This window comes from Rattus norvegicus, chromosome 16 (assembly GCF_036323735.1).
Source record: "Rattus norvegicus strain BN/NHsdMcwi chromosome 16, GRCr8, whole genome shotgun sequence".
NCBI lineage: Eukaryota > Metazoa > Chordata > Mammalia > Rodentia > Muridae > Rattus > Rattus norvegicus.
Window position 1 is genome coordinate 19,427,639 of NC_086034.1, and position 22,276 is coordinate 19,449,914.

General features: G+C 49.6%; 1 protein-coding gene across 5 annotated transcripts in view; it reads left to right on the forward strand.

Annotated features, from left to right (window-relative positions):
- Mau2 (MAU2 sister chromatid cohesion factor) overlaps positions 1–21,284 on the forward strand; it is a 31,111-nt gene extending 9,827 nt beyond the window's left edge. The window contains 18 exon segments of one of the 5 annotated variants that reach the window (NM_001106077.3): positions 695–712; positions 1,092–1,157; positions 2,959–3,054; positions 3,858–3,952; positions 5,438–5,465; positions 5,926–6,081; positions 6,922–7,068; positions 7,160–7,250; positions 7,929–8,032; positions 8,571–8,648; positions 8,925–8,990; positions 10,806–10,892; positions 11,872–11,921; positions 12,109–12,186; positions 12,296–12,407; positions 14,173–14,263; positions 14,644–14,771; positions 14,860–21,284. In NM_001106077.3, the coding sequence (NP_001099547.2) occupies positions 695–712; positions 1,092–1,157; positions 2,959–3,054; positions 3,858–3,952; positions 5,438–5,465; positions 5,926–6,081; positions 6,922–7,068; positions 7,160–7,250; positions 7,929–8,032; positions 8,571–8,648; positions 8,925–8,990; positions 10,806–10,892; positions 11,872–11,921; positions 12,109–12,186; positions 12,296–12,407; positions 14,173–14,263; positions 14,644–14,771; positions 14,860–14,934 (1,566 nt within the window). In that variant the 3' untranslated portion in view covers positions 14,935–21,284. 5 annotated transcript variants of the gene reach the window in all.
- The last annotated feature ends 992 nt before the right edge of the window (positions 21,285–22,276 follow it).

Sequence of the window (22,276 nt, forward strand, 5' to 3'; positions counted from 1 at the left end):
TACTTGCGTTTGTGTGTATAATTGAATGCAGGTGTTGGGAGGCTAAAGGTATTGAGAAGCTGGTTTGTGTTCTTGTTTTGTTTTGAGACAGAGTCTCATAAATCTCTTGGTGTACATCACTCCCCTTCTGAGGCTAGCTCTGCCCACTTCAAGCCTCTTTGATATGCCACTTCCTCAGACGCCCCTAAGGTGACCCACTCCTCAGGCAAAGCTTTGCTGAATGGCTAGTCTTTCCGCCAGACCATCATCAGTCCTGCTGAAATGTAGAGTATGGCCAAGATCACCCTGGGGTTCCCTCCCTTGAATAGTCTGGCTCCTTGTCTGATGTTAGGAAGAGAGGTTCCCCTCTTTATTAGGCATCCCCCAAGTGCCATGCAGCTTCCATCCCAGAACCAGCTTGCAGGGGAAGCAATGCTGTCTCTCCCCACACTGCCCTTGGGGATGGGCATGCTGTGCCAACACTACTATAAGCCCAGTGGAAACAAGCACCAAGCATTTGCCTCAGAATTAATCCTAGTTGGGCTGGTGGCTCATGCCTTTAATCTCAGTGCTCAGGAGGCAGAAGCAGGTAGATCTCTCTGAGTTTGAGGCGATCCTGATCTATAGAGTATGTTTCAAGACAGCCAGAACTACACAGAGAAACCCTTTGACCCTCCCCCTAGAAAAATTAATCCTTTTTTTTTTTCTCTTTCAGTGGTTGATATCACAGCAAGTATCCTTTTCTTGTATATGCATTTTGAGGGGTGCCCATACTGGGGGTGGAACCCAGCACCTGGGGCATGCTAAGCAAATGTTCTGCCACTGAGCCATATCCCCACGTTCTATCCTATATTCTTGAGGTAATGTTCTGCTTGAATGAAAAGCCCATGGTAAAAGCTGGAAACATTTCTTTCCCTGGCATACCATGTACCCTAGCTGCCCTGGAAGCCAGCCACCACTCTCTGGGCAGCAAGGTCCTCATTGTGCCCTTTCTGCCCCAACTCTGCTTCCTCTGCTTGCCCTGCAGCATGGAGGGGGAGGATTTACTCGGAGCTGTGACCCTTTTTAAAGAGATGTCTTTGCATTGTACTTCCTTAACTGAACTTCTCCAGATCCCGCAGTTTGAAGATGTTAAATTTGAGGCAGCGAGCCTGTTGTCAGAGCTGTATTGTCAAGAGGTGAGGACATGCTGCTGGTTCTGAAAGCAGGGGCTCCCTGTTTCCTGGACCTAGAAGGAGATCATGGTTCCCAGCTGGGTAGGAGTTCACACTGTGTTACAGAGCTCTGTATAGCTCACTCACACGCCCTTGTTTCTGTATTTATTCATTCAGAACTGGGGATAGAAGCCAGGACCTCACCTGGGCTACACAGATAATGCCACTGAGCTCTGCCCTGTCCCTGTCCCTGTCCCCTCCTGATGTGTACTACCTACTATAATAGAAGTGACTCAGCACCGATGTCCAATATTCTTTTTTTTTTTTTTTTATCGGAGCTGAGGGCCGAACCCAGGGCCTTGAGCTTGCTAGGCAAGCGCACTACCACTGAGCTAAATCCCCAACCCAATATCCTTTTTTTTTTTTTTCTTTTTTCTTTTTTCTTTTTTTCGGAGCTGGGGACCGAACCCAGGGCCTTGTGCTCCCTAGGCAAGCGCTCTACCGCTGAGCTAAATCCCCAACCCCCCCAACCCAATATTCTTTAAGGTGTCACTTTTCCTTGTGTCTTTTTTGTGGTCCTAGGGTAGTGCCAGGTACTTATGTGTGCTAAGTAGACACTCTCCAGCATCAAACCGCACTTCAGCCCTTCAAATTTGTTATTTCTTTTTATTCTATGGATATAAGTATTTTGTGTATGTAAGTATACTATATCCTTGCCAGTTGTCGACAAAGTTCAGTAGAGGGCATGAGATTCCATGGGACTGAAGTGACAGAGGTTGTGAGCTGCCATGTGGGTGCTAGGAACTGAAACCAAGCCCCCTCTTAAGAGCAGCAGGTACTCTTAACCACAGAGCCATCTTCAGTGTCCCCCAAGTATATGTATGTCTGGGTTTTTGTTGTTGGGGAAGCTTTGGGGTTATCGTTTTGAAACAGGTAAGTCTGTAGCCTTAGCTAGCCTAGATGCCTAGATGTGAATGAGAGGCTATTATGTAGTTTGTTTTTGTTTTTGTTTTTTGGTGAGACAGGCTTTTTCTTTTTCTTTTTCTTTTTTTTTTTTTTTTTTTTTTTTCGGAGCTGGGGACTGAACCCAGGGCCTTGTGCTTCCTAGGCAAGCGCTCTACCACTGAGCTAAATCCCCAACCCCCCGAGACAGGCTTTTTCTTTTTTTTTCTTTTTTTTTTTAAACATTTATTTATTTATTATGTATACATCATACAGCTTTCTGCCTGCATGTATGCACCTGCAGGCCAGAAGAGGGCACCAGACCTGATTATAGATGGATGTGAGCCACCATGTGGTTGCTGGGAATTGAACTCAGGACCTCTGGAAGAGCAGTCAGTGCTCTTAACCGCTGAGCCATCTCTCCAGCCCGAGACAGGCTTTTTCTATGTAGCCCTCACTGTCCTACGACTCTGTAGACCAGGCTGGCTTCAAACTCAGAGATCTGCTCTGCCTCCTGATAGCTGAATAAAAGGGCATGCATCACCACATCTGGTTTTTATTATTCTACATTAAAAAGCTAAATAATAATAATAATAATAATTTTTTGGAAACAATGCCACCCTGTAGCTTAAACTCACAGGCTGTCCTGCCTCAGACTCCCCAATAGGTGATAAGATAGGTGTGCCACCACACCTAGCAAGAAGAAATTTCAGAAGCCATTCAAACTCTCCGAGCAGGAAGTACACTGTAATAGCATTACCCATCTTATCCAGAGAGTAAACAAAAAGGGGAGCTGGCTCCGTGGCTATTGCATCAGGGCTTAGGTTTGATTTCCATCTTGTCATTCCCCCTCCTCCTTGAACTTGAAACCATTTCCTTTCAGAACTCTGTGGACGCAGCGAAGCCGCTGCTGCGGAAAGCCATCCAGATCTCACAGCAGACGCCATACTGGCACTGCCGCTTGCTCTTCCAGCTCGCTGTGAGTACAGGAGTGAGCAAGGCCTTGGGACATGAACTCAAGTACCAGGCTCTGCTTGGGGACCCCTGGGCTGCCATAGAGGGACAGGTCATTCCACTCTGTCAGTCACCTCTTCTTTCCTACATCCTATCTGTACCTCTTTTTTGGGGGAACCTGGATGACCCTTGACTGACATTTACTTGTCCTTGACTTGGCTATCTGTCATGTCCCCTGTCTCCTGTGAGGCAGCCCTAGCACTCACATAGCCATATGAGGTGCTGAACTTTAGGGTCTTTCCCCCAGGCGCCTCCCTCCCTTGTGTTCTTGTGCTCACACTGTCTCCTTGCAGCCTCCCATGTGCAGCTGAGGAAGTGGACTCTGCAACTCCTTGCCCTTCCCAGCTTTCAGAGCTGATGGCACTCTGTGTGCAAGGGAGCTGAGCCCTAGACCATGTGTCTGCATGGAAGTCTCCCTTCCAGGGACCAAATCAGATGTGGCCTCTCTCAGTTTTCCAGGTTTCTAGGTTTGAAGCATCCTTAGACTACTGCTCTGAGGGAGCCCTTTCTGGTAGCCTACCTGGTGTTCACTGGGTCTGCCTCAGAGCTCAGACTGCTGGCTCTGTACACCAGTAAGGGGAAATGACAGAGTACAAGGCATGGCTTAGTTTATACCCAGAGCATTTAGTGGTGTTGGCTGCCTTGGTGCTTGAACTCTAAGCCAGCACTGCAATAATTATGCAGATACAGGAGGCGTAGGCACACTGAGGTGGCAAGTTCTAAGGACTGACATTGGTAGCCAAGGTCATTGCTTTTTCTCCTCTTCAGCAACTGCACACATTGGAGAAGGATCTGGTATCTGCCTGTGACCTCCTGGGTGTGGGGGCCGAGTATGCCCGAGTGGTGGGATCTGAATATACAAGGTAGGCTGCTCTCTAGCTTGGAAAGAACTTGGCTGTCCTGCTACTGACCCTAAACCTTAGTGTGTGACAATGGCCTCTGGTGTAGTGAACCATGCAGAGTCAATCCTAGCGAGTGACCATCAATTCCTGCCATGTGAATGCTGGCTGGGAAGGCAAAGGCAGTGTCTCATTGGTAGAGCTGGTACTGGCAGGTTCTCTCTCTGGTATTTTTAGACAGGCTGTCACCACTGTAGCCAGGATGACCCCAGCTGTTTGCTTTAATCCTCTTGCCTCAGCCTCCTAAGAGCTGGAGTGACAGGTTTGCTCTTCCACACACTTCCAAATCTCTTGAAATAGAAAGCATTGGTAGGATTGTTCAGCCACAGGCTTTATTGCACCGGTACCTCCTCGACACCTGTGACTCAGTGTCCATTCACCTGCATGCAGTGGGCTAGCATTGGTAGAGGCCACCCTCCCCTGCTGTGGGAGCTCTGTCCACAGTTTCAGCATGTACATAGATCTACTCGAGAAAGTCCATGGAGTGGGGTTTGAGAGAGGCCACAGAAACCCTGGTGACAGAGAAGGGAGGCACTGACTGCCATTTATAAGTTCATCTCCTTTACCCTGAGGGGGACATGAGCTGGGCACAGCCGAGTGCGCAGGTGGGGTGGAGATAGCCAGGCCAGTCCTTGTCCGCTCTACCCTTTGCCAGACCCACCTCTGCTGCATTGGAACATGAAGGTGACTTCAGGGTACCATCTTCTACTCTTTTGTGATGCTCACAAGTGTGTCTGCATCATGTAAAATAGGAGCTACCGAAGCCAGAGTGCATGGGCACACCTGGTAGACGATGGAAGATTCCAAGTTCAAGGTTAAGAGGGTGGTCAGTGGGGTTGGGGATATAGCTCAGTGGTAGAGCGCTTGCCGAGCAACCACGAGGCCCTGGGTTTGGTCCCTAGCTCCGAAAAAAAAAAAAAAAAAAAGAGGGTGGTCAGTGGTTAAGAGTACTTACCTCTCTCAGACATTCAAACTCAGATTCATTTCTCAACACCTACCTCAGGAGTCTCACAATTTCCTGTAACTCCAGTTCCTCAACGTCTGATGCCCCCCTGTAGTCTCCTTGGGTGGCACTTGGATGTAGTAGTGCACTTGTGCATGTAGGCACACGCATATAGACATAAACAAAAGGTTTTTTTTGTCTTTTTTTGTTTGTTTGTTTTAGGGCTCTCTATTATGTAGCCCCGGCTGTCCAAATATAGAAATCCAAATATAGACCAGGCTAAAGTTCAAAGTTAAGTTGGGAGTATAATGCAGTGCAGAGTGCTGTCTAACCTGTATAAGATCCTAAGATCAATTCTAGCATCCGCCCACCTCCAAATGTAAACATGGATAGATCAGAACAAACTGTAGCATTCTAAAATGTCCTATAAATAAAGCACATCTCCCTGAGTGGCAGCCGTATTGATCCTGATGCCTTACAAACCTGATGTCTTGTGTCTTTTCCAGGGCATTATTCCTGCTCAGCAAGGGGATGGTAAGTCAAGGCTGGGTGTGTGCAGCCCTGTTGCCGGTCAGGAGGCTACTGGCAGGGGCTTTTCTACACAGTGTATTCTCAGGAGCAGGGGTTCTGCCCTGGTGGGCTTCACTTGGGGCTCTGAGGTTTCAGGTAGTGGATGTGCTATTGAGAGAGCCTGCTGCGGAGATGCCCGTACCTTAGTTTCTTTGTTGTATCCAACTTTGATTGTTTGAGGTAAGGTCACAATGTAGGTAAGGTCTCCCTGGCTGTTCTGGAACTCTCTATGTAGACCAGGCTGGCCTCAAACTCACAGAGATCTGCCTGTCTCGGCCTCCCAAGTGCTGGGACTAAAGGCAAGTGCTGCCTGCCACACCTGACCTCATTGCACCCAGCTCTGCTCTCTGGGGGCTGTGGGGGTGGGGTGTCCTCAGCCGTTGGACTGGTAACAGTGGTGCACTACCCCTCTCACCCCCTCTAGCTGCTGCTGATGGAACGCAAACTGCAAGAGGTGCACCCACTGCTCACACTGTGTGGGCAGATTGTGGAGAACTGGCAGGGCAACCCCATCCAGAAGGAGTCACTACGTGTCTTCTTCCTGGTGCTGCAGGTGACTCACTACCTGGATGCTGGGCAGGTATGTTGTCACTCAGGGTCTGTGGGGAGGGTTTACTCATGATATGATCTTGTTGCATGTTTGTAAGTACACAAACATACATGCAGGTGTCCTGCTCTAGCACAGTTGGCGGCCCCATCATACTGTATGACAAAGCCCCAAGGGTAGAGGGTGCTCACAAAGCAGTTTTGTCCTGTGGGCCTACTCTCATTTGAGTAAAAATTTGTGGCCTCACATCCATTGAGGGCACACATTGCTGGAGGCCTCTGGAGGAAGTTCATGGAAGCCATGAAAGCAAAACAGGGTAATGTGCTCCAGACCCCTTTCCCAGCTCACAGCAGCTTTGTGAAGCTCAGTAGGGACCCAGGTATGGCTGTGTGACTATGTTGAAGACTGGACACTGTGTTCACATGATGGCCTCAGCCTATGAGGAATGAATGGGAGCTACCTTGCTTGCTTTTGCCCTTTCCTGTTCCTGTGGACCCACTGGATGTGCACCCCTGTGAGGTACTGGGCCAGTGTTGTGGGGACCCAAGAAATGTTCAGTGTTAGTAAGGGCCTTCCTTGTGTTCCCACTGGGCCCAGCATATTAGAACATAGCAGCTTTTAGTGCTGAGAACCATAGCTGTCCCTGAGAGACTTAGAATGGCAGACAGAAAGAAGGGTTGGCAGAAGCTACAGTGCTAAAACAGTTTCTATTTGTGGGAGGCAACTACCAGGCCTCTTGCCTCCTTGAAGCCTGGCTTCTAGGAGGCTAAGACCTAAGGAGAAGAGCTCCTGCAGTAGGAGAGAGTCCTGTACAGGAGCTCGGCAAGGTTGCCAGGCCTCCTGGGGTGCGGTGCTGAGGCATACATGCCGCAGGTGAAGAGTGTCAAGCCATGCCTGAAGCAGCTGCAGCAGTGCATCCAGACCATCTCCACGCTGCACGATGATGAAATCCTGCCCAGCAACCCCGCCGACCTCTTCCACTGGCTGCCCAAGGAGCACATGTGTGTGCTCGTCTACCTGGTGAGTCCTGTCACCCTGCGCCTGGGCCTGGGCCTGGGCCTGGGCCTGCGCTGGGAGAGGGCCTTGTGACCACCACCTGCTCTCCTTGCAGGTCACAGTGATGCATTCCATGCAGGCTGGTTACCTGGAGAAGGCACAGAAGTACACAGACAAGGCGCTCATGCAATTGGAAAAGCTTAAGAGTAAGTGCTGCCTGGGCAGGGCCCCAGCTATCCCAAGTTCCCTTGACATTAGGACATCGTCATGTTCCGGGAGGCCAGGGCCAGATCTTAGCCCTCACGTGCCTGCTATGACTCCTCCAGGTTCTAGGGTTCTAGCCATACTTGACTGTTTGATGCATCCTGAGGATGCATGTGGCCTTAGCATTCCTCTAAATCTCTTTGATCTTGTGGAACTGTGCTTTTCTTTTCCTCAAGCTGGGTTGGGCAACAACTTTTTCCTCACCCAAGGAGATCTGTGCAGGGCTGCCAGGAACTAACTGCCATGGCTTGGGCTCTGTCTCACTCAGGCATGCATAGTTGAAGATTTCTTGGAGAACCCACCCAGCAGGTTCCTGAACTCTTAGCAGGGGGTGGGAGGCAGCCTCTGTAGAGATGACCTGTGTGTTGCACAGTGCTCAGCCTGGAGTTTCCTGTGACTTTGGTGCATGGCATTCAAGCTAGGACCTGACCTGTGCTTGCTAAGCTCCTGCTTTACCTGAGCCCCATCCACTGGAGACTTCTCAGCTCTGGGATGTTCGCTTCACAGTGGCCTGGCTTGAGCTTATGTCCTTATCTGATGGGGAAAGGCTGCAGCAGGAATGATGTGGGCAGGGCCTGGTGGTCCATGTCTGCATGCTCACCCCTGCCTCCTGTTCCCAGTGCTAGACTGCAGCCCCATCCTGTCATCCTTCCAAGTGATCCTGCTGGAGCACATTATCATGTGCCGGCTTGTCACTGGCCACAAGGCCACTGCACTACAGGAGGTAGGAAGCACAGAGAATGGGATGTGGGAGCTGGTCTGGGTGTGGGCATAGGTGTCAAAAGGGGAGGGTACAGGGATTGGGGATTTAGCTCAGTGGTAGAGCGCTTGCCTAGCAAGCGCAAGGCCTTGGGTTTGGTCCCCAGCTCCGAAAAGAAAAAAAAAGAAAAAAAAAAAGAAAAAAAGAGGGGAGGGTATAGTGGCCTCACTGTCACTGCTCTAGTCTAGGCTATAGAATTCGATGTAAAGCCAATAGTCTGGTTCCCTAAAACTTGTAGGCTCAGCGAACAATGGGATATGACTGGGATCCATATCACCAAAATGCACAGCTTCCTGAGAACACTGGGGAGGTGTTTTATAACCTGAAGCTGGGATGGAGGTCAGGAGAAAGGAGGTCAGGGTCATCCTCTTCCATGTGGTGGCTCCTCCTGCCAGGGCTTTGACTCCACTTTGGCAAGTAGATGGGAGCACGTCTTCCAGCCTTGGGGCTGCACCCCAGTGCCAGGTCCCAGGATAGAGAGTTACCTTGGTTCTCTACTCAGATCTCTCAGGTCTGTCAGCTGTGCCAGCAGTCCCCTAGGCTCTTCTCCAACCATGCCGCCCAGTTGCACACACTGCTGGTGAGTATGTCCCAGGATTGGGCCCCACTCTTGCCAGAATCCAGCACATAGCTAGCAAAGGATGTGACCCACCCTGAGGATCTGGGTGTCCCAGTAAATAACCCATGACACTACCCAACCCACATCCAAACATGAGCTCTGTTCTGCTATGGGGAGGGGTCCTTTACAATAGCTTGAAGCCCATCCCAGGCCCAGTACAAATTATGTTTGCCCATGGTCACCGCGTCAGCTCCCCTGGTTCTAACCTGAGCTGCACATGCATCCTTGTCCTTGCAGGGCCTGTATTGTGTCTCCGTGAACTGCATGGACAATGCTGAAGCCCAGTTTACCACAGCCCTTCGGGTAAGGCTGACTTCCTGAGTAATGGAACATGGTATAAGATTGGCTGCTGCACAAAGGATGGAGACCAGCTTAGGTTTACTGCAGGAGCTATATATAGACTTTGAGCCCACATTTACTGCAGTTAGCCTGACAGTGGCCACAACCTTAACACAGTTCCTGTTGGGGTGGGAGGTTGCTAAGATGAACAGTTCGTGGCTACCCTGGAAAGATAGGAGGAAAGGACATATGAGTCAGGAGTACAGGTACACTGAGTAGCCATTTTAACACCTAGGAAATTCTCAGACTGGGTCAGTTTGTGGTGCTCTTGAAGTCATGCTGGGTTCTGGAGTTTGGTAGAGTCACATTATGTGGACGTACAGTGACTGGGATGTGCCCTTATCCTACCTAAGTTCTCTGATAGGTGCTCAGGAACAGAAGACAAGTTTTACTTCAGGGAGGCAGTCCCCAGCAAGGCACCCACAGTCTTAGACAACTGACCTACTAGTCCCTAAGAAGCTGGTCCATTTCTTCCAGAGTGACACAGATACTTCTAGGGATAGCTGTCCTTGCAGGAAAGGGAGGCTACTGACCTATTCTCTAGGGAGCCCCCAGTAGAGATTTTATGGTATGTTATGTTCTGAGTGGCTGGAGCATCCCTCTGTAGGATGGGGCTCCCTCCTTGGTTGCTAGATGTCTGTGGGTGCTATGTGAAGAGTCAACTGGCTGCCCACTTCTCTGGCGTGGATCCACCCCTGGCTCCCTAGACCTCAGGCCCTCCTGCTGCAGTGCCAGAGCCCTGCTGCAGTGCCAGGAACCTCGTGTTCTTAGTGGTTGTCCATATGTGGCTTTGCTTCAGCAGCAATGCTTAAGTCATGTGCTGAAAGGAGCCTTCTGGGGCAATACATGGAAGGGGAAAAGCTAAGACAGACACCTTGTCCTCAAACACAGACTCCTCCTGTTGTTCACAGCCCACACCCCAATGCTCCTGCAGCTCAGGTCAAGGAAGGGAGCTCTGGGCTTTTGTGTGCTAGGCCCACTACTGTAGGGAATTGGAATCAGAGGGCCCAAGCTGCTTAGACTCTTATATCCTTTCCTTCTCCTCTCCCAAACATCTGGGCTTAGCTAAGGAGATTGAACCCAACATTTCACACATGCCAGGCAAGTACTGGATTGCTGAACTGCAGCCCCTGCCTATGCTTTTAAGACAGGATATCTCAGTTGCACAGGCAGGCCTTAAATTCTGATCTTGCCTGGCAAGGTGTGGTGGTATAACAAATTCCAGCACTTGGGAGGGGGAGGCATGTGGATCTCTGTAAGTTTGAAGCTAGCCATCTACATATGGAGTTTAGAGACAAACACTGTCTTGAAAGATTTCAAAAGGTTTTTTAATCTTGCCTCAGCTTCCTTCCCAAGTGCTGGGATGACCAGCCTCCACTACCACACCTGAGGTTTACTCCTTCTCTTGACCAGTTCACTTTCCATAATCAATGGTTCAGTGGAGAGACCATGCCCAGTGTGCTTCAGGGTCTCGCTGTTGGACTACAAACAAAAATAAGCCAGGGCGGTTACAGGCCTGTCATCCCAGCTGCTAGGACTCTGAGCCAGAAGAGTGGAGCCAGTCTGGACTGTGTAGACCAAGGCTGGTCATTGTCCACTGGTAGTCACTGGCATTGCCACTGCAGTGGAGGAGGGGGAGGGGCTAACTCCTTCGTGCTTGGGTTTGGAATGAGCTGACTGAGTCTGAAAGGAGCCCTTGTGCAATTCTGGGTCCAGTCAGGCCTCGACGGTGTAACCGTGGCCAGGCTGGGCTCCTAAATGCCCCATCTTTCATTCCAGCTCACCAACCACCAGGAGTTGTGGGCCTTCATCGTGACTAACCTTGCGAGTGTGTATATACGGGAAGGAAATAGACACCAAGAGGTAGTAGGTGACATGCTTCATGTTCGGTATCCTCCTCCATCTCCTGTGCGGGGGCTGTGGGTGTCCTAGGCACCCACAGACCTTAGAAAAGCCCAGATGTTTAGTGTTCTATGAGGGTTAGGACTGGGACAGCACTCCTGCAGCCATGTGGCTTTTGTCCCATCCTAAGCCACTCAACCTTTATTGACCCCACATTGTACCTAAAACAAACAAAAAATGTCGTAAGGTTGTCATGGTGCATGTCTTTAATCCAAGCACTCAGGAGGCAGAGGCAGGTGGATCTCTGGGTTCAAGACCATCCTGGTCCACAGAGCAAGTTCCAGAATGGTGAGGGCTATACAGAAACTCTGTCTCAAAAAAAAAAAAAAAAAAAGGACAGAAAAAATTGAGGAGTTTGCATCCAACTGGGGCTCTTGCTTGCTGCCAAGCGGTCTGCCACAGAGCCATACCTCAGCTCCAAATCAGATAGAAGAAAGTCTTGTGTGGGTAGGTTGGTCATCCTCACAGGGCTGACCAGATAAGCCAAGTGCTTTTACCTGGACTTTCTAGCCAAAGCCACAAGAATTAGGTTCTTCTCTGACCCTAGGATATCCCACCCTAAGTCCCTCCAGAGTGGCCCATATTCTCTGACCTCTGCAGCCTTCATTCTAACCATGGCCAATGTCCTCTCTCGTCTGTACAAACCGTGGCCAACTTTCCACATCTGGGCTGAGAGAAGCAGGAAGCCCAACCTCTGTCAACCTGGCTGTTAGGGAGCTGAAGCAGGATTCTTGGTTCATAAGGATAGTGTGTGTCCCAGTGTCCCCACTCTGCTCCTGTCTCCTACATAGTTCCCTCAGACACTCGGTCTTGAAGCTGTTCAGGGCAGGCATGCTGCACGTTATGATAGTCTTCCCGTGGAGTGGAAGAAGCCCTGTCCCCTGTAGCATGTTCAGGGCCTGGCCTCCTCTAGGTAGAGTCCTGACTGATGTTTCTCCACCAGCTGTACAGTTTGCTTGAGAGGATAAACCCAGACCACAGCTTCCCGGTCAGGTGAGCCTGCCTGTGTTCAGCACACACATTCTACTCCCTCATTGCTCTTGGGGTGGTGTATGTGCTTGCGGGCCCCAGACCTCACACATACTCAACACTGCTTGCATCCTAGCCTTTAGACAGTCTTCAGGGGCTGCCTTTGGGAAACTTTTCTCCCGTACCCAACTGAGACTCTGCTTCCTCGCAGCTCACACTGCCTCCGAGCAGCAGCCTTCTATGTACGAGGACTCTTCTCCTTCTTCCAGGGCCGCTACAACGAAGCCAAGTAAGTTTTGATCAGGGCACCATGTTTGATGGCCTCTCCTTCCTCAGTCTACCTCTGCTTCTCTAGGACTAATATGTCTGCGGGTATCAGCATCTGTCTCCTCTTACAGGAGATTTCTTCGAGAAACTCTAAAGATGTCGAATGCAGAGGACCTGAACCGCCTTACTGCCTGCTCCCTTGTGCTGCTGGGTCACATCTTCTATGTGCTGGGAAATCACAGGGTGAGTCCCTACCTAGCCGGTGCACAGGCTGGAGACCTAAGGAACACCACCACGGAAGGTGGCATTTCCTGTCCTGGAATCCAGGGTGTTAAAGGCACGAGGTCCTGGGGTTCCCCTCCTGGACATAGATGTCAGCCTCACAAGCCTCAGAACTAAGAGACAGCTGCCATGTTCCTGTAGGCTTCTCAACATACCATCCCTTGGGAATCCATGGCCCCATGAGACTGTCTCAGAACCTTAGACTAACAATGTCAAACCTTCCTGTGTCTGTGGCACCATCAACCATGTGGCTTCACAAGACTTCTTTACTTCAAATTATTGTCAAATGTATTGAGGGTAGCTTGGCTGTAGAGAGCAGGGAGTGACCTTTAGTATCCCCACTGCTGTGGCTTGCTGCTGGGGCATCTGCTTGGGCATTGGACAAGCCTGTTTACCCTGGGGCCTCTGGTGTGGTGTACTTCAGAGCACTTAGAGTAGCCGTGTGGGCCAGAAGTCTGCTTGTCTAACAGTGTTTCCCACTCCACGGCTTTCTGTAAAACACTCCCTTTGCCTGTATGAGCCTGGCTGGGGAGATAGCTGTGAGGTCAGGGCAGCCAAAGCGAGCCTGGTGGTTGAGCAGCAGGGACAGTTTGCTGAGCCAGGCCCTCGTGGGTACAATTATTGCAGCAGCCAGAGCCAGGTGGCCAGCAGAGATCTGACTCGTGAGGATCAGACCCTGTCCAGGCAGCTATAGAGCCAGCCCATACTTCTAGCCCCTCCTTGGGTCTGGAGGAGGGGGCAGCTCTTCTTGCCCACCGTGTCTGAAGTCTGAGAGGGACCCTACTCGGTTTGGTTGTAGCTGGTGGAGGTTAAGGTCTGAGTAACCCAGCTAAGCTGCATTTGGTCAGGTTGTTTTTCCATTAACCTGTGCCTAGAACTGGAATCTGGTTTGAGGCTTTTAAATTTTTGTTTTTGTTCATTTCTCCATTTGCTTATTTTATGTATGTGAATGTTTGGCTTGTGTGTATGATAAGCACCATGTGTGTGCCTGGTGTCCACAGAGGTCAGAGGCGGGGGTCAGATCAGATTCTCTGGTACAGGAATTAGACAATTGTGAGCTGTCATGTGGGTACTAAGAGCTGCACCTGAGTACTCTGCAAGAGCAGTGAGTACTCTCCACCTCTGTCACAGAAAGGACCCCAACCTGGGCCTGCAGTCTGGGAAGGTAGAACAGTTCAGCGGGGCCTGGTTTGGACTCAGAACTACCTAGGGTTCCTCAGTGTGAGGTCAGAAACAGAACACTGCACTCCAGGTCTCCCCTAGCCTCATCATGAGAACACTGGGCTTCTAGATCAGCAGCTCTGCACACACAGAGGGAGTCACAGGCCTAGAGACCCCATATCCCCACAGTAGCCTACAAAAGCCAGCTCAAAGGAGCAAATCTTCTGCACTCAGTCCTTTAGCTCCCTTCTCTTGAAGCCTAGGTTGGGACACCCGCATGAATGTATAGTTTATTAATCATTTCTAATTGTGGGGCCACAGCCCTCTTTTTCTCTAGCTGGCAAGAGGCATGTATGGCTCATTCATTGCCTCGTGTGCAAAGGGGAGCAAGAATGCTCAGTTTGTTTTTTCCAAGGTGAACAAGAGTACCTTAGAGGGCCGTTTTGGGTAGGCTCTGAGGGTGCAGTTCATGTTTGTCCAGGAGCAACAGAACATAAAATGGGCAGATGGAGTCAAAGATACTCTTCCATGACCTCACTGTTAATTCTTAGCTTTTGATTGGCAGGAGAGTAACAACATGGTGGTACCTGCCATGCAGCTGGCCAGCAAGATCCCAGACATGTCTGTGCAGCTGTGGTCATCTGCCCTCCTGAGAGGTGAGAGTGAACAAGGCTTCCAGGCATGCTCATAGGACTGACATCATCTGAGCAGGGGTGTGTCTCCAGGGGATTTTTATTCTTGTTTGTTTGTTTATTGGAAACAGGGTCTAGCTGGCCTGGAATTCTGGGTAGACAAAGCTGATCTTGAAATCACAAATTTACATTCCTTTGTCTGCCAAGTCACCATGCCTAACTTTCCAGGGATTTTTAAGAACTATGACAAGTGGGGCCTGGGTTCCTGCTACAGGGCTTTGTGGATGATCCTCCTGAGTCTCAAAACGGGTTTGGATCTCTGAGGGTGACTCCTGTCTCCCCTGGGTTGGTATGAGTTTGGCCACAAGGGATGAACTAAACAGTGACACCTGCCCCATCTGCAGACCTAAACAAGGCATGTGGGAATGCCATGGATGCCCATGAGGCCGCACAGATGCACCAGAACTTCTCACAGCAGCTGCTGCAGGACCACATCGAGGCCTGCAGCCTCCCAGAGCACAACCTCATTACGGTATAAAGGGTGGGGAAGCAGACATAGGGATGAGGGGTTCTGACTCCTTATGTATGGAGGGGTTTACTCATGTGTGTTCCCCTCACAGTGGACAGATGGCCCACCCCCTGTGCAGTTTCAAGCTCAGAATGGACCCAACACCAGCTTGGCCAGCCTTCTGTGAGGCCTGCGTCCCCAACTTGGACCCAACACTGGATCTCTCTGGGAACAAAACCACCAGGGTGCCCACCAGCCCCTCACCATTGTCCGTCATCTGCCTCTGAGGGCGACAGCCAGTTGCACCTGTTCCAGAGCTCAGTGCCATCTGCTGAAGGGACTGATGGCCTAATCTGTGTCTGGATGTCACCTGAAAAGAACAGGGTGACAGTGTGTGTGTGTGTGTAGGTGTGGGCATCTTCTGAGTGCTCAACCAAACCTAAGTGCAGCTGCACAAAGGGGCCTTCAGCCCAGGGCAAGCTGAGGGAAAGTGGTGGCTCTCAGTTTCCTCAGCCTGCTGTTCTCCCAGTGTCCCTGCACTCAGGGACTTCTGAGGTGACCCAGTGCAGGGGAGGAGCTTGGCAAGAAAGAGGTGTTCGTGTGCAGTTGATGAGGCTGAGCGTTGGTGTGCCTGTCAGAAGCTCCTGCTCAGTCGGCATGAGCCCCGTTGGACCTGGAGAGGAGGTTCCCTTCCTGGCAGCTATTTGGCTTCCCCACGGAGGACAGTTATGGGACCAGCTCGGCTCTTCTTGGCTTGACAGCAGCCCTGAGGTTGACAATGATGGGGATGGGGAAACAGTGGTTCCTGCCAGCTCGTGGTATCTAGGCAGGTGCTCGGACGCTGTCACCAGGCAGTGTGAAGGCCACTTCTCAGAGCTTTGGACTCCATGACTGAAGGGACAAAGCTCCAAGGCCTTCGTGGACATTCTCACTGAGCCATGTGGCAGCTGCTGCCCATGGCCAGGTGTTCCCAACCCTTCTGTCTTCCTCTAGCCCTTTGGGTCCCACGGACCTACCCTCAATACTTGCATCACAGCCACAACCCTGCCTATTTATTTAAGCCTTTTTTTTTTTTTTTTTTTTTTTTTGCTTTTAGGGCATTTTGTACATAGATCAATTCAAACAAGGACCTCTCGACTTGCCATCTGTGCTGATATTAGAGTGCTTTTAGTGTCCACATCTCAGGCATGTGAAAGCTAAGGACAAGGTCATGACAAACTCCATAGTCAGTGTTGAGGTTCCACCTCCCTGGCCTCAGGACAGTCACCACAGTGTCCAGTAACCCAGTAGTTAAAGATTGAGGGGGGAATCCCAGAGAGGCTGGCACTCAAAGATATTATAACCCAGGAGTCACTAAGAGCCAGCCACAAGCCAGGCTAACTGTAGCCTATACAAAGCTGTTCCCCTTAAGCCACAGGTGACACTCTGAGTGAAGGAAGGCATGTCATATGTTGAGATGTTTTGTTTGTTTTTATAAACATGGTGGCGTTGCCTGGTTTTAGCAGCCTTTCAATTGGGAACTGTAAGCTGAGATCTCTGAGAAGTCTGTCTGTTGGTCTCTTCCTTTGGGACCACTACTCCCCAGTCTTTCCATTTCCCACTCTCCAGCCCTGCCAGCAGCTCCTCTACTGTGGACTGCAGCCCAGAGGCAGGGGCATAGCCCCTTTTCAACCCTGCCTGGTGGGAAGGAGTCCACAGCTCTGTTTGTTCTGGCTAGATATTGACCGCTTTTGTGGGGTTGGCGGCTCTTGAGGTTCTGCAGTGGTGCCACACCTCAGCCTCCAATGCCTGGCTCTTGGGGTTTGGCTTTGGGGTTTTGATTGGAAGGAGCAGTGTTTAGTTAGAGCTTTTGTTTTTTGAGACAGTATCTCTTGTTCATGGATGACCTTGAACTCTATTCTCCTCCCTCCACTACCCTAGTACTGGGATGACTGGCATGTGCCATTGTGCCAGCTTTACGTGGTGCTGCTAGGCTAGCATTCTGCCAACTGAGCCATAGCTTTATCCTGTGGTCCAATCTTGATACAGTAGTTGGTTTGGACCCTCTGTGAAGGGTGTTGTGCCCTGCAGTTTCAGCACACCAGCCCCCAGACAGGCTTGCTCCTGTGCCCGGGTGTCCCTGTAGTCCCCAAGTTCTTATAAGGCAGAAACCAGCTGGCTCACACCTGTCATCCCAGCACCTGGGAGGCCGAGGTGGTAGAACACTCCCAAGTTACCTGCCTGTAAGGGTCACACCGTAAAATACCAGTAAAGCGATAAAGAAGAGCCTGGGCGACCCCATACCCGAGGCTACGGAAGGCTTTTTGCTTTTCCATGGGTTAGTTGATGCTTGACTAAGTTGATATTCATATAAAATTAGACAGGTTTTTTGTTTGTTTTGGGGAGGGGGGTGGTTGGGGTTTTTTTTTGTTGTTTTTTTTTTTTTTGTTTGTTTGTGTTGTTGAGTAAATTTGACAGAATTTAACTGTCTAGCTTATCTCGTAGCTGCTGTTCCCCAAATCTCACCCAAGGTTAAGGTCTGAGCTACCACTCTAGGATTATTAGACTGATTGGTTTTGGTATCTTGGTTTCAGGATCTCCACTGGTTTACCTAGGAAATTCTTAAGTGTCAACCTCATGTTTCTGAGACCATATATAGATGGTACCTGCCCCCCACACCCTCTCTCCAGCCATTTGTTTTGTAGGTTTGTGTTTTGCTGGGGGTGGAACCAAGCCCTTGTGCACAGCAGACACACCTCCCACACTGAACTACACTGCAGCTGCTCCTAAATTCAAGACCCCAGTGCTCAGAGGACTCCAGGTATGCCATTGTATGCCTAGGCACTGTCCTTTCTGAGAGGGTTCAGAGTCCAGCTGTGTGTCTCCTCCACACCTGGGCACATCTGCCTTCTAGACTCCGCCTAAGCTAGATTTCAGGTAGAGTCTGTTCATCCTTTGTCAACTTTAAGGTTATATCCTCGGAACAGGCCAGGGCCCCACGCCCCACCTCACCAACCAGCCTTTGGAGAGGTGTGCAAGATGGATCCTCATGCTTCCCTTGTGTGCACCTGTGACAGCGAGTGTCTCCATCTGGAAGGTTGGAGTCTCATCAGCCTGTGCTCCTCATGAGAGCGGCCTTCCATCCCCAATAGCAAAAACACCCCCCAGCCAGGCGAAGTGGTATATACCTGTGATCCCAGCACTGAAGAGGTAGATCAGGAGTTAAGAGTCATCCTCAGGCTAGCCTGGGCTACAGGACCTTGTGAGAATAAAACAGGAACTAGAGGAATGGTTCAGCAATTTAGAGGCCCAAGTTCAGTTCCCAGCACCATTGTCAGGCAGCTAATGGCCACCTGTAACTCCAGCTCCAGAGGGTCTTACAACCTCTCTGGCCTCTACACATAACCTGAACACTTACAGCATTTATACATAAAGATAAATCTGAAAAATAAAAGAATTGGCAAGATGGTTCAGAGTAAAGTAGTTTGATGTCAAATCTGATAACTAAGTTTGGTCCCCAGAACACAGTGGAAGGGGATAATCAACTCCAAAATTTGTCCTCTGACCTCCATATGTATGTCATAACATGCAGACCCACAATCACACACACAGATAACACATATAAAAAGGGAAACCAGGCATGATGGTTTAGGTTTGTACTCCCAGCAGTTGACATGGAGACAGGTGGTCCCTGGCTCACTGGCCAGCTGGCCTAAGCAAAGTAAGTGGTGCCTAAAGGAGCACAGAAGTCCCTCTGGCTCCGACATGCTTTTGTACACATGAACATTCACAAAAACCCGAAAGGCAACCAGATTGAGATTTCAGTCTTAAAGAAGATTCCATTGAGCCTGAACCTAGGTGGTGTTTTAGTGTTTTGGTATCAGATGTGTAAACTAAGGGAAATTGCTCCAAAGTGTGGTTGAAGGGGAAGTTTTTATTGTAGATAATAAGGGAGAGTGCAGCCAGAGGCATCTGGAAGGGTCCAGAACAGGGAGAGTAGTAGATGGAATATGGCCAGCAGACTGGGTTTGTCCAGGGGGGAGAGGGAGAGACGATCAAGAGACAAGGAGCCAAGAAAAGAAACCAAAGATGACCAAGAGCACAAATACTCTAGCGACAGGCTTTTAAGGGAGTAGGATGCTAGGGGAGGGAAGCCCATGCACTAGAGAAGGGTAGGGGGTGGGAGAGCCACCGGTGGTTATAAAACAGGAAGCCAGAAGGAAAGGATGCGCTAATAAGCATCGCAGGTTTGTCCTCAGTTTCTTTTGGGTCTGGCAGGCATAGTGCCATTTTACTTTAGTCTCTACACTTGAAAGGCAGGCAGAACTGTGATTTGGAGGCTAGCCTGGTCTACATAGTTCCAGGAGAGTTACCCTACCCCCTAAAACAAAACAAAGGATCTGTTGCTCTGTCACTCAAGGCTAGGGTTCCCACTCTGGTGGGCAGTTTTTCTCCCTCGTCCTAAGGGGGTAAGCATAAGCTGCTGCAAAGTGGATGTGACCCGGAAGTGCATCTCTCACTGTCCTCTCCTTTTCTCCCCTGAGGACTGAGACATGCTCCTACGTTGGCCACCAGAGGTCAGAACAAACCCAGGAGCCAGTTAGGCATGTCTACTAAGTAGGGACCCTGGAAGCCTTATACTGGAATCAAAGTAGCCAGACTGAAGGATAGAAAGGCACAGAAATGGAGGTGTTTAAAACAGTGTTCTTCCAGAAGACCTGGGCTTCATTCTCAGCACCCACATTGTAGCTCTGTGATCCACTTGTTCTGCTGTCTGTGCGTATACTTGTGGTACACAGACATATATGTGGATAAAACATATATATGCACATGCATACACTGTTTTTGAAGCAGGAGTGAAGTAGAAACTTACAGTTTCTTTGAAAAGTCAGTTGTGTTGGATGGTGTTTTCTGGGGGAGACATACAGAGTGTTTTCCTGAAGGGGACACCAGTGAAAGGATGTTTTGCTAAGCAAACACATGAAAGGACACGTGGTGTTAAGTATTGCTACACTTCGCTATTCCTTAAGCATCGTTTGTTGTGACTTCATAGAAGCACACCAAAAAGCTTGTAGTGATCTGGTGATGTCTTGCTACTTCCATGGACACCAGCTGATTGGCAGAGTGATGTCAGCTGATACAGATTCCTGCGGAGTTTTGCTGAGGCAAGACCCATGGGAGAACACATGATGTTTGGAGGGAGTATAAAAAGGACTCAATAGACAGTGATGGGAGTATGGGGGAGGGGCTTGCATAGCTAGCTTCGCAGCACTTCGTTGGTCTCATGTCTTCCTTGATCTTCACTTGGTTGAGAGAGACACAGCAGAGAACTTCCGGCATCCCTGCTGGTCCTGGTAGCTCCTGCTGACTCCTGTCCACTCAGCGGAGGCCTGGCTGTTTATGCTAGGCTGAGCCACCACTGCTGATTCGTGTTTGCTCTCCTGACTACTGAACTGGACTGCTGGTGTATATCCTTTCCAGCAGATAGGATTTGCTCCAAAGAACAATTTCTTTTTTCTTTTCTTTTTTCTTTTAGTGTAGAATAGAGTTTATTCAGGGCACGGGGAGGGGAGTAGAAAGGGTAGAGAGACAGAGAAAGACAGAGAGAGTAGAGGAGTAGAGGCCAGCCATGAGCATGTGGAGAGAAAGGGGGAGGGGAATGGGAAGAGAAGGGGAAGGGGATGAGAAGAGGAAGGCAAGAGTCAAAAAACAATCTCTAAACAGGTCCACTTCCCCATGTCCTAATAGCCTTTCCTTTCCACTACCTCTGGAGGGTGGTGGGCTAGAAGGGAGGTTAAAGCATTTCAGAACTCTTATTAAAAGTAGGTTTTGAAAAATTGAAGCCTATACAGGTTTTTTCCGTGTAGTCTGTCTGTCCTAGAACTTGCTCTGTAAACTAGGCTGGCCTGGAACTCAGAGATCCACCTGCTTCTGCCTCCTCAGCCATGGGATTAAAGGTATAACAAGTTAAAAATGAAAAGAAAAATGGGAAATCTTGGAGGGCATGCAAAGGAAAAGGAACCTGTTGCTCAGGAATCTGATTGAAGCCTCTTGCCAGTAGGAAAACAGGAATTCCAGTCCAATTACTAAGAGCTCAGGCCTTTCTCCCTTCTCAGGTACAATCTGGAATTTCCTCAGAATCTCATTTACAGGGATAGGACATGTACTGACCCCTGGTGGCTCTGGTTTCATTTTATATTATACTCCCATTCAAAGTTTCTGCAGAGCCACCTCATTTATCTCCTTCAGAGGATGAAGATGGAGCCTGCAAGAGCTCACTGGCTCAAAGTGCTTACACCCACCCACCTGAATTCAGTCCCCAGGAACCACGTGGTGGGGGAGGAGACTGATTCCTGCAACTTGTCACCTGAACGCTTCACTGTGTAGTGGGCCCATATAAAAAAAATTGTAATGAAATGTAGAGGGTTTTTTTCTTCTTCAGGCAACCATGTGGCCCTCACTAGCCTGAAACTCACCCTGCCTGTGTTTCCTGAGTAGTGGTATCTAAGGTGTGTGTTACTATGCCCAGCATTAAAGACTTATTTTTATTCATGTGCATATTTGTCTGTGATATGTACATGCAATGCCCCAGAAAGCCAGGAGAGGTCGTTAAATTCCCTGGAACCGGAGTTATGGGCAGGTGTAAGCCAAAAATCAAGTCCTCTGGAAAAGCAGTATGTGTCCCTAACAGCTGACCAGTCTCTTCAGCCCAGTACATGTAACTGTTAGGGAGAGAGGGAGGGAGGGAGGGAGGGAGAGAGAGAGAGAAAGATTTCTCTAGCAACCTTTAGAGATGTAACCTGAGAGTTGACAAAATGGTAATGTGTATATACCATTTTGTCAATATATGTCTAATGCTGCACATGACCTTGTGCCCTCTTCTGATCTCAGAGGTCATTGCATACACACACATACCCACACAAATGTGCATACGTATATGACTAATAATAATAAAACTTTAAAAGATAATTATTTTTTACCACATGGTCTGTGTAGCCCTAGCTGGACTGAAACTTGCTCTGTATATTAGGCTAACCTTAATTTTATAGAAAGTCCCCCAGCTTTCTGCCTCTTGAATCCTGGACTAATGGTATATGCCACTCTGCCCAACTTAAAAATACAGATCTTTAATCTACAGCTGTACTTCATAAACTGGCTAGACATAATATTCTTTTCAGTGTCAAAGCCACAAACCCCAGCCTGAGTCAAGATCCCAGAAGGCCTAGGGGACTATGTCAAAACTAATGAGGGTGGCAGCATGGAGCTGTCTCTGTCACCTCAGCACAGACATGTCCAGACTGAGACCTCCTCCACAGGGCTTCTAGGTGACTGTTTAGTGCCAGCCTCGCACTTCCCTGTGATTTGCCAAACCAGCCAAGAAAAGGCCCAGGTTTCCCAAGTATCAGCATGGCATTACCTCTGTGATGGGACATTTGCAGAGCAACTCTGTATCAAGGCACTGGGGAAATGACTGGGAATTCTGTGGACACATCAGGCCTCCTCCCTCAGATAGGGAACTTTGAAATGCATACTTTGTTACTGAGGAGGTA